Genomic DNA, 12020 nt, shown 5'->3' on the forward strand with positions numbered 1-12020 from the left:
AGCCATGCAGTTAAACATTTTCTTGCCATCGCAGTCAGTTGATGAAATACTTTTGTAGATGGAAAAAGAAAATAAGCTAACCATGATTTTGTATGGCTGAACATTGTGTCCGAGAGGCAAGGATTATTTTGCAAACTGTTTTTGTGCAGAGATATGAACTATGAACTACTATGTATTTTATCAGTGGTTTAACAAATTGTGTAATCCAGATAGAACAGCGCTTTCCTGTGAGTTTTCACATAGTCAGTGGTTTAAGATGTCACAGATCCTGTGTTGAGGTCATTAAAGCATTTGTCGACAGCACCATGTGTAAAAATGCTGTTAAACATGGAACCACTGGTTTTATTTCACACAGTTGCCAGAGGGAACGTAATCTAGCAGTAAGAAGTACGTGCATTCATATATACGAGATAAAATTAGTAAAACAGTGCTAGGAAACTGACAACTAATAGTTTTCTTCTGTTTTTGCAGTTTGAGGAGTAGGGAAATGTATGTATTAAAAAAAATGTAGTACAAGTGTAACTTCCTGTCATCCGCGAGAGATTTTAGTGAGTCTGACAAATCATATCCCATAGAAATGTGAGCAGCAGTGCTAAATGTGCATCTTTAAATGTACCATTGTACAGTGTTAGAACGGTCAGTAAATGGAACATTCATTCTGTGGACATTGGTAAAAAAAAAAGTTTTGATGCAATTAGCAGTGTTGCGTGCTTATAGGGTCCACTTCTGAAGACACAGTTTGGCAAAGAGATAATAGGAGAGAGGAAATGGCACAGCATTCTGGATGAAAACTTTTGTGTATATCAGGGTCTAAGAAAAGTAAAGCATGTAACATATATGGAGAAGTAAGGGCATACAAGTGATTTGGGGATTGCTAAAGGAGCTAATGACTCAGCAAAGAGCTGATTTATACGTTGTGATTGTTGTATGCAGATGAGCTTTCTGAAAGCACTACAAGTTTGTATAACTGTAAAAAAATTTGTTGAAAGGAAATGCAAAATCTTTGCATAACAAATTGACTGTTCTGTAAATGAATTGTACAGAGTGGTCATTGGACATAAATGGTTATTTTTGCTTAAATATCAACACTGAAATGTTTGTGGTTATAATGTACTGCTAACATGATGCACTTTCGTGGTTATAAATAAAGTAAGCCCTTGCTGGAAATGCAAGTGCTGTTGATGTTGGTGTGGGATGTCAGTTCTGACCCATACTAAGTGATGCTAGTGATAAAAAGAAGGTGCCAGTGTTTAACATGGGTACCAAAACCTTAGTGGTGATGCAGAGTGTACTGGCAGCTGAAAAGCATTCAAGAAAGTCATTTAAAGGCATTTTAGAGAGTCTGCAAAACCATTTAAGACCAAACTATTAGAAGGCTTCAGGTATTTGCAAGAAAAGTCAAAGAAAGAATGAAAGCATGTTTGAATGTAGCAAACCCTTGTAAACTGGCACTGATTTATTAAGAAGTGGTCCATTTTTGGTAACCTGTTCAACTATGTGTTGCAGGTTCGAGGAATGCTTTGCATCTGGAACTTCCTCAGACTACTGTGTTTCACTTTTTCATGACATCTGCATACAAGTGTGTGGCCTGTCCTCTCTCTGGCTTTATTATGCCACAGCCCATCTTTAAAAAGTGTGGACGAGGCAGGCCTATTGTTCCTGGTCACATCATCTGTCATTGTTAGCTACAGAATGCAGCCAGGAAAATGTTCTCCCTTTGTGCTTGAGAATGAAGAAGTCACAAGATACTTGTGTGTTGGCCATTTTGTCATGGGTTGCTTGATGCCTGTCATCACCTCACCTCACCTCGGATAATGTCTTTATCCTTGCTTAACCTTTTTCCATGTCAAAATGTAGTAGCAAGAAAGGGGATAGGAAAACACTAAAGCAGAATCATCCATAAGGTCCTATTTCACTAGAAGGGGATAGTCTTTTATCTTGGCTTCTTTTCAGTTCCTAAGATGACTGGATAACTTGAGCACACACTGGATCTTTGCAACCTAAATGCATTTGTCCCCAAAGAGATCTTTTGAATGGTTATGATGCAGCCTATCCTTCTGTGTCTATCCGTAGGAGTTTCTTTTCTTTTTTAGACCTCCATCCCCACACAGTTTTTATGGAAGTGAGGAGTCCGTACTAATTCCAGAAGTTTTCATCTGGAATGACTGCTGTTTTCTCCCCCTGCCCCAGTGTTATAAAATGTACATCTGTAATAGCCGTTCAGCTGTTTGGGACAAGGACAAAGATTTGTTTGGCTTTTTGCTTCAGGACGGGTTCACACCATCACACAAGTAGTCTTTTTCAACCTGTCTTCCAAAACAGTACAGGGGGTCATTGTTTTATGGCAGCATTGAGCTACATGTCTCACGCCAGGCTTCATATGCAGGTCCTCCAGTGCTCCTTTCAGATTAGTCATTTCCTGCATTCTTGCTCTCTATTTCATTCTGTTTTGTCTTTTTAAACAACTTTATTAAATTCTTATGTTGTAGACTGAGACATACATACATATACGGTAATAGAAAAGAACTAAACCGTAGCAAACCTTTTTTCATCTTCATTCTTTCCCATTTTGTTTTTAAGTTATTTACTCCAGCATTACATTAGTGAATTCCTGCCATCACTTAAATCAGACTCCTCCTCAACATTATTCTGCAGATATTCCCAAACAATTCCATTTCATTTTGATGTCCTGGACATTGTTAGGCCTGATGACTGCATCTGGATAACTTCCAGACAAGCAATCCTTTTCTCTTTTAGACTCCTTGGCCAACAGTGATTACATGTGTTAGAGGGGCATTTAAACATGCAGGATAGTCCAAGGTGTTTGGATACTTCGCAAGTTTTAATTATCAGTGAGCTGGGGTGAGTCCAGATGTTTTCTGTTGTCTGGCCTTTTAGGCTTTTGTCCCCCAAAAATGCATTTCCTTTCAATCATTTAGTGGGCCTGTTGTCTGTACATCATTACATGGTCTTACCCTTTGTTCCACAAGGCCTTGAGGGTGTGGCAGGAGGCATTTCCAGTGATGCGTTTTCTGGGTGAGGCAGATTCACTAGTTGACAAATTAAGCTTCCTGTCTTATAATGTCACATGTGTGATCACTTAGCCAGACTATGACCTTTCTTTTGCCGTCTGGGTTTTTTGCTGTATGGCATATTTGCCTTTCCAACTTGTAGCTGGTGTCCCAGCTTCTTTTCTCTGATTCTCTCCCAGATTATCTGTTGATGAGTGATACAGCTCAGCCTTGTCCAAATAGCCTCCTTTAGAGTCCTCCCGCTTTCCTCTGATTACAAGGTCCATTGTAACTACCATTGTTAAATAATGCCAGTGTCGTCATCACCAGCGGTTTGTGGCCCAGGCATACTTGGTTCCCCTCTTCAGTCCTGGCTCATTCAGAAACCTCTGAAGTGTTCTGACCTTTCAAGACAATTATCTTTATCCTTCTATCAGATCTCACCCAAGCCTACATGCTGTGAAGGCGACTGCTTGGCCGCTGCAATCCCAGTGATAGCTAAATGCCTGGTGGTGGCTGTTTAGCATGGTTTTGTCTCATTGCTTCCACACAAGATTTTTTGTTCAGAAAATGTACACAGAAAAGTGAATTCCTTTCTTTGTTTAGACTTTAAACAGGGGGCCTATATCCCTTCTGTGCAGCCATTCTGCAAGTCTTAGTTGAAAAATGTAAGTTTTGGTTTAATTAAGATCTATTTTATGGCCATTTTTAACTGTCAGTGTTATCAGGATGATCCTTTGTTATGGATGGTTTGCTTTCTGGGGAACCTTCCATTTCAGACCTCTTAGAGGCCTAGATCTACACAAAGTTTTATACATGGGAAGCTGACCCTTTGAACCTGCAGCCTCTTCTGACTTGATTCTTGCCCTGGAATACATTCGTCTGGGTAGTTTTTACCTCAGTCAAAAGAGTTAGAGTGCCATAATTTTGGGGTTAAGCCCCACATGCTTGCTTTTTTTTTTTCTCCCCTCACAAAACAAGGGTTACCTTTGTGATATACCCATGGCTGCTACAAAGACCGATTTAAACTAATAGCTACAGAGACGGATTTAAACTAATATTTCGGTTTATCTGCCTTCTTTGTGTATGTTAAATCATGCTGAATATCTCCATTGTGTGGATGTGCACAGGCTGCTGCTTTGATTTGATGCAAACAGAGCATGTTGGTTAGGAGGAGATTAAAAGCTCCTCTTTTCCTTTGCTAAGCCTCTTTGGGGATGAAAGTTACCTTTTCTAGATGGTTGTCAAGCTGTATTGCTTTTGCTACGATAAAATAAAATCAGTATAGTTATTGCCTAGGCTTGTTAAGTTATTGGTTAGGCTTGTAATAGTCTGCAGACTGATAGGTTAGTATTTACCTATAAGTCAGCAAACTGGAGGACACACTACAAATGCACTGACAAACTTCCAACAACCGTTTTTCATAAAACTACTTTAGGTATGTGTGTGTGGGGCAGAAGTCTGATCTTCCCTTAGCACATTTGTTGGACAACCGTATACAGGTCTGGGTCTTCATTCAGGGTTACTGTTGTCAGAATAGCCACCCAGGAGGGCTAAATGAGGACTCTGCCCTGGAGCTTGACAAATATGAACCCTTTTATACTATATGCAACTGTTATGGGAACTTAACATATAGCTTTAGGTAAATCTGTAGGAAGAAGGTCCATTTTTGATAACTTGCACAGCATGTGAACGTTTTTTTTTTTTTTTTTTTTTTTGAAAAAAAAAAAAGAAAAAAAAAATTGTATCCATCCTCAAGTCCTGCTGTCAAGTCAGTGCTTTATACTCTGTTATGGTCTGGCCATAGCTTGGGGAACATCCATGCATCGATCAAAGGATGTTCTTTTTTTGCTTTTTGTTTTCCTGCCTTGCACATACCATTAAGATCCAAGGAACTTAGTGGAGAAGGGTCATCATGAGAGGTCTCGCCCACTACTCTGAGTGACATAAGCCCCAGAGTTTCTACCTTACTTGCAGCAAGTGTGTTTGTGTGATCTCCAGTTTTCACAGGGTATTGTAGTCTGAAGTGTCCACTCCTTTCCTTTCCCTGAACAAGAGTGTGTCCACCCCATCCCCACTGAGCATGAGAGAGGTGAGTAGGCAGTGCCTTACCATTCCTTTATCTCACCCTTGCCGATTCTTCAATGCCTGGGCTACTGATCGAACTTAGGTTGCCTGGGCAGTAGTAAAGATTTTAATTGTGCCATGGAACTGGCTAGAATGGAAAGGTGCAACTTGCTGAGCAGTTTTGTTGCCTACTGCATATGTTCTAGAAATTACAGAAAATGGACCTTGTTACAGATCTGTCATTTTGGTAAGTGCGCATAATTTTCATGTCTTTGCACATGCTTCAAGTTGGTCTGTGCCCTGATATAGGTCTGCAGGTGTTTCTGTATGACCAGTATTGCCATATAAGGAAATGCCAAAGCTGCCTTTCATTTCTCAAGTTAAATATGAACATTAACGTATGCAAATGTACTGTTTGCAGGTTTAGACAATGAGATGCTGTACAGAACACCCCCATCATCTTCAGCAAAAGAATTCAAACAGGCCTCAAAAACTGGTAAGGATCAGTTGCTTTATTATGCAGCCTTGTCATTCTTGATGTTTAAATGTATGAACAGTGATTGCATTACTGTCATTTGTTGTTTGCTGTGATACTTTTGCTTTGCTGCAAAGTTTGTGTCAGAACACAAGGTGAACATTTTTTTTTGTTTTATGGAAGTAAGTGTGCATTCACAATATCCTTACAAAAAGAATGTAAACCATTTGAACTGTTTGAGAAAGACTGGTCTTACTTTTAGCTGTTTTCGTTAATTACCAGTTTCCCTTAATTACAAGGGCTATATGTGGAAATTTATTTTTAAAATGTATCAGGAGCTTAGGAGAGTTTCTGCTACTCTAGCCTTGAAGGTAGGTCTCAAGTGAATCAAATAGCCTGACTTGTCTCAAGTTTCCAAATTATTGTGCTGATACTGTTTTTAAGAGTTTCAGCTACTGTTTTAAGGAGATTTGTACATAACCAAAACATTTCAGATGAGTTAAAAGTTAGAACTTTTGAATTCTCTTCTTTATATAGAGGTTTTATTTTGGCCAGCTGTTACACTAACCCTCAAACAATGTAATAGGAGAGGTAACGTAATGCTGGGAATGTCCAGGATTTTTCATGTTCTCAGGTTCTTTCCTTCAGAAAAACCCTACCCAGTTTAAAGGGCAACATAAGCAAAGAATGCAGCCTTATATTAGGCAGACTCCCAAAAAGAACTGGCAGGAAGGAGCCAATCCCAAACCCCCAAAACGAGCAGTTTTCCCAAAAAGTGTCAAACTAGCTTCAGAATGACTGTGCCAGGGACTTGGTCACCTTCCCTCCTCTCCTTCCCACCTGTTTCTCTTTCCATTTCACAGAATCTGTCCCTCAATTTCCCAACTTAGTGTTGGATTATTTCTGTTAAAAATTAGTTTTGAAGGTGATCCAGGAGGGCTACAACTGGCAGTGGATAGAATCCCCTCCTTTTAGGGGATCCCTCCTCATCCTCCCAATCAGAGATTTGTTTTCTCAGGTGCTCCAAATTATGTTGTAGAAAAGCTTCTTGCGAAAAGCATGGTAAAGGCCCTTTATTAGAGAATGTTTCTGGTTCCAAAACAGGACCACTTATGGAAACTAGTTTGGGATCTTTTTCTCAGTTTGTATGCAAAAGTTCCAAAATTCAAGATGGTAACTCTTCAGACTGTGTGAGGACTTCTCTTAGCCCTCTGTGTTAAGATAAAAATACAAAAAAAAAAATTTATCAACTGATTAGTTCTGGTCGGAGACTCTGATCTAACTCTCCCACTTTGACCAGATCATCAGATCCAAGAACCGTTGAGCTCCTCCCTTTACCCATAATGCCCCACCAACCTAACATACTTCAGATAGAGTTTGCTGTCCCTAGATGTAAAGGAAAAACATATTACAGAAATTAACAAAGGCAGAAAGGAAAAAGGAAGCTGGAGCTCACACAAGGAACAAAGAGTCCTGTACAACTCTAGATCTTTCCAGAGCAAAGGAAGGGTCAGGTGGGTGGGAAGTTGAGGAAGAATGAAAATGGACAACGCATATGGAATGTTATAGTGAGTACATAGCTTTATCTGATGCTGGTCTTTTTCATTCATTTCTGAACTGATGGGACATAGTCCACAGCTGCTTTAACCTTGGGAGGTCTCATGGAAGGATGTTCCAGAGAACTGCAGAGCCAAAGGTCACTCTGTTTCTGGAAGTCGAATCTAATTTGTAATGAACAATAAAAGTGTGAGAATTAGTCCAAGTTGCAGCTGCACATTTGTCATCTAAGGAAGCTGATGATCAGAAGGCTGAAGAATCTGCCATAGACCTTGTGGAATGAACGCTAGGAGGCTTGGGCAAGGATAAACCGCTTTTACCATAAACAGAGGAGATGCATTCAGTTAATCATTTGCCCAGTGTAACTTTGGATACTGGTTTGCATAATCTGTTAGAAGAGGAAACAAACAAGTGGTCAAATTTCCTGAAGTATTTGATTCTGTGGATATAAAAGCAAAGTTTTCGATGCACATCCAAAAGGTGGAGCATATACTCTCTGTTTGAAAAGTTAGGAAAGAAAGATGTAGATAAATGACTTGGTTTATGTAGGACTCGGAAGCTACCTTAGGCAAGAAAGATGGATTTTTTCGCAAGAATACCGTCTTTGTGAAAAAAACAGGTAAGGTGGTTTAGAAACTAGAGCCTGGAGTTTGGATATTCATGTAAATGATGTGACGGTAATCTGAAAAGTGGTTTACCAAGACAAAAATTTAAGTTCTGCCTTGGCTGAAGGTTCAAAGGGAGTTTCTGTTAAGGCCTGAAGCATGATAGTTAAATCCCCAAGCGGAGTAGGATCCTTTAACAGGGTTTTAAGTAAAAAGGCCCCCTTGAGAAAGGCTTACATAATTTAAAAGAGGCTAAGGTAGAGGTTTTTTTTTTAGCCTGGTGGAAATTAGAAATGGCAGCCAATTGAACATTAATGGTTCAAAAGCTAGCCTCTTCATTAAAAATTAAAGTGAGCAGTTCAACAGTAGGTGGCACCAGTGCTGAAAAAGGATCTAGATCCTTGCTAAGGGCCAAGAAAACAAATCTCTTCTTTTCGCTCTTGTAAATCCTTCTAGTAGAAGCTTTTTTAGAAGGTAATGAGATACTACTGCCTGGGGAGGAGAGCCAGGGCTGTACAGCAATCAGTAGAATTGGAGGAAGTCTGCTGTTAGTTTGAGGGATGTTAAGTCTGGATGAGTCATACCCAGCTGGTGAGACAAGAGGTCTGGAGTGGGATCTAGTATCCAGAGTGGATGCAGAAGGTGAGCTCTGAGGAAGGGGCACCAAATCTGACTGGCCCAGGAGGGTGCAATGGGGATAACTGTGCTCTTCAATCGGAATGCTTTCTGTAGAAAATTGGGAAGTAGAGATAATGGTGGGTTAGCATAAAGGAGACTGTAGGGCTAATTGTGGACTAGAGCCATCTCTTGGTGACTCCCCTGATGGAACAATCAGGGCAAAAACCTACTGCATTCGTGATTGAGGGGTGAGGCAAATAGATCACAGCACGGTTCACCCCATCAATGATAAATTCTCTCTCCTTCTTTGACTTTGAGGTACCACTCGTGAGGCATCAGAATCGACCTGCTTAGTGTGTCCACAATTACATTGCATTCCCATGGGATGTGCTTTGCTATTAGAAGGCGACCAGAAGAGATTGACCATTGCCACACTGTCATTGCTTCTCGACAAAGTAGGTAAGATCTGGTTCCTCCCTGTTTGTTGATATACCAGACAGCCAACATGTCTGTCTGAATGGCAGTTGTCGCAGTTGGGAGAATGTCTTGAAAAGCCTGCAATGCTAGGATGATTGCTCTCATTTTCAGGAAATTGATGCGCGTCTTGACCTGTGTGGGGGACCCATGCATCTTGGACCGTCTTTCCCAAGTAGTTCTCCCCATCCCACTTGGGAGGAGTCTGGTCACGGTGGCAGTGGGCAGGGGAAGGACAAGTGGACAGCCTTCAGAGAGCTCATTTGAATGAATCCACCAAAGAAGATATCTTTTGCACGGTTTACTATTGAAAATGTGAAGGGCACTTGGGCGACAGTCGGATAGTCGAACGTATAAGGTCGTAAACACGGATGTCGAAGACAAAATAATCAATCTAGGAACGGTTTTAACATGGGTCGAGGTAGGTGTTCAGTATTATTCCCTACTACAAACATCTTCCCTACCTCGACCCATGTTAAAACCGTTCCTAGATTATTATGTCGACATCCGTGTTCTGACTCTCGCTCGACTATCCGACTGTCGCCCAAGTGCCGTTCGCATTTTCAATAGTAAACCCTTTTGCACACTTGTGTGATCTTGACTGGAGTGGTTAACAGATGTTGAAGAATTGGACCACTGAACTGAAAGTGTCCATTGAAGAATTTGCATGCGAAACTTGGCTAGAGAAACAAGGGTGATGGCCACTGCTATGGATCCCAGGACTGGTAAGATTAATTGCGCCAGAAGAGAAGAACTTTGAATCACTTACTTTGCCTTGGGACCTCAGTATCTATTTTTGTAGAGGGAAGAGAGGCTGTCTGTGTCCAGACGAGAACTTATAAACAGACACTGTGTCAATGTGAGTTATTTGTTGTAATTGACTGTGGTTCCTAGATGAATTCACAACTCAAGCACGTAGCCCCTTTCCTGTAGAAGTCTATGCCTGGTTAGGAGATAGTCTTCTAGATATGGAAACACTGATTCCCAGCAGTCCCAAGTGAGCTGATACCAATGCCATACATTTGGTAAACACCGGGGGGACTGTGATGAGACCAAAGGGCAGTGCTCCGAACTGGTAATGACTGGCTCCCAGCCAGAAACGCAAGTATCTTCTGGAGCGCCTGTTAATTTTGATGTGATAATGCGCATCCTGAAGATCTGTGGAGCACATTCAATTGTCCTTTTGCAGCTGAGCCAAAATGGACTGAACAGTAACCATCCAAACCTTTGAATATGGTACAAACTGATTTAATTTGCTGAGATCCAGAATTGGTCTCAAGTTCCTTTCATTTCTGGCACCAAGAAGAATCATTAGTGAGTTTCGCATCCTCTCTGGTTTTGGGAGGGCCTTTTGGATGACTCTTATGTTTTTCACATTGGTGGTGGTGGGGGGATTGGGAAAATAGTATAGAATATCCTCTGGATATGATTCTCTGCATCCAAGAATCTTTTGTTATAGATAGGCAGGCTTTCCTGTGCAGAGGCCAATGTCCCCCGACTGCCTCCAGAGGGGAACAGCCAGCCTCTTTTCAGGAGTGCTCATAGGGCTTATCTGAGAAGGAATCCCTGAAGCCCTGGTTCTGCAGGGTCACTCTTCCATTCGAGTTCCTCCTCTGCCTCTGTGGGAAATATCTCCATGCAAATCTTGAAAAGGACCCTGGGATTTTCTAAACTGCATTTTTCTATCTCCTCTTTGATTCCTTGAGAAGGGTCTTTGAGGGGTTGAAAAATGTACACCCATGGCAGGCAGGGTCTTTCTATCTTGCTCACATCTGGAAAATGTGCCCTGTACCTTGGGGACAAACAAGGAAGATCCATCAAAAGGTGCATAGATGCGTGGAGACTTAAAGGGCACTGCATAATGACATAGTCACATCCAGGAGCATCTCCTAAAGGCCATGCGTGAACCCGTGGCCTGTGAGGTACCTATACTCTGCATGGGAGATGAACCTCATGGATGCATTTGAAATAGACTGGAGGGTGATCAGTTGCAAGGAGAGTCTGTTTTCATCATCTGTAGACATGGACCTAGAAAGAGATTTGGCAAGCTCCTTGGTCAGACCTATTTGTGATCTCGTAAAATTTGCCAGATAATTTAGTGACTTGAGGGCAAAGGTTGCTGAAGAATGCAAGAGCTTTTGAAAACTGGCCAAAGCCCTTGGACATTCTGTTAGGGCGATTGATGAAGGAACTCTGTTCTGCCAGTTCTTTCCTAGTGGCTGCAGCCACTACCATGTCATCAACCACAGGACTCCCTTGCTCCAGTGTGGCCTACTCCTTGTGGGGGGGGGGGGGTCTAGAATTTTGTCTGGTCTTTTTGGAATTAGGTCTGCAGTATCTGGTTCCTTCCATGCTTGTTGAGAAATGAGATCTATGAGCTTGTTGATTTGGGGCGGGGGGGGGGGGGTTCACCCTAGAAGTAGATTGGCCAGACTCAAAAATCTCCAGGAACACAATTTCCTCTTGGGAAGGGGGTTTCGGAGGACCAGCTATCTTTTTTTGTTGCAGGAACTGCAGGATGTCTCCGAAGGAGATGTCTTCAGGTGGAGATCTGGGGGGGGGGGGCCTTCCCCCTCATCAAAATTGGTGTTCTCTGTGAGAAAGTCATGAGGGGAATTTAGGTGTCTCCACTTTATATTTTCTCTTCTAAGAGACTTCCTCAGTAGAGTGTTCTGGGGAAGTATCAGACAAAATGACAATTGCCTGGCGGACTGACTGGAAGCTGTTCCAGTGGAATGGATAAATGAGGCTCAGAGCATAGAACCTGGTGGGTAAAGTGGTCTGATCCAAGCGGGGGTAGGGGTGTCCCTTCTCTGGACAAAGAGAAAAGCCTCTTCACAGCCTCAAAGACAAAAAGCCTAGGGGACACAGAAGTCAACGGCAAATGAACCAGAGATTCCTGAACCTTCTGCTCCTGCAACCCCACCAGCACTCCACCCGAGGAGGCTGTCATACCCGAACTTTCCAGTGCCGAAGCCTCAAGGGGAAGAGACTGCTCTGGGAGCTTCTGAGTCTTATTTCACCTCCCTTGACCTGGTGCCAAAGCTTCAGCTCCGAAAAACTCTGAGCTGGTCGACTCAGAGAAATCACCAGAGTTAAAGAACAGGCAGTCTTCACATCCAGTGAAGACACACCCCCAGAGGTCTTACGTCAGAGGGCTTTGAAACAGTAGGTCTGATCAGAGAAGGATAGTGGAGGAAGTAGACAAAGGGC

General features: G+C 42.1%; 1 protein-coding gene across 1 annotated transcript in view; it reads left to right on the plus strand.

Annotated features, from left to right (window-relative positions):
• The window catches only part of PIK3R2 (phosphoinositide-3-kinase regulatory subunit 2), a 1862656-nt gene that overhangs the window by 818740 nt on the left and 1031896 nt on the right, over positions 1-12020 (plus strand). The window contains exon 4 of the mRNA XM_044090759.1: positions 5500-5574. Within this exon, the coding sequence (XP_043946694.1) occupies positions 5500-5574 (75 nt within the window). The remainder of the gene's footprint in view (positions 1-5499; positions 5575-12020) is intronic.

Source organism: Protopterus annectens, chromosome 13.part0 (genome assembly GCF_019279795.1).
Source record: "Protopterus annectens isolate FY-2018-M chromosome 13.part0, PAN1.0, whole genome shotgun sequence".
NCBI lineage: Eukaryota > Metazoa > Chordata > Ceratodontiformes > Protopteridae > Protopterus > Protopterus annectens.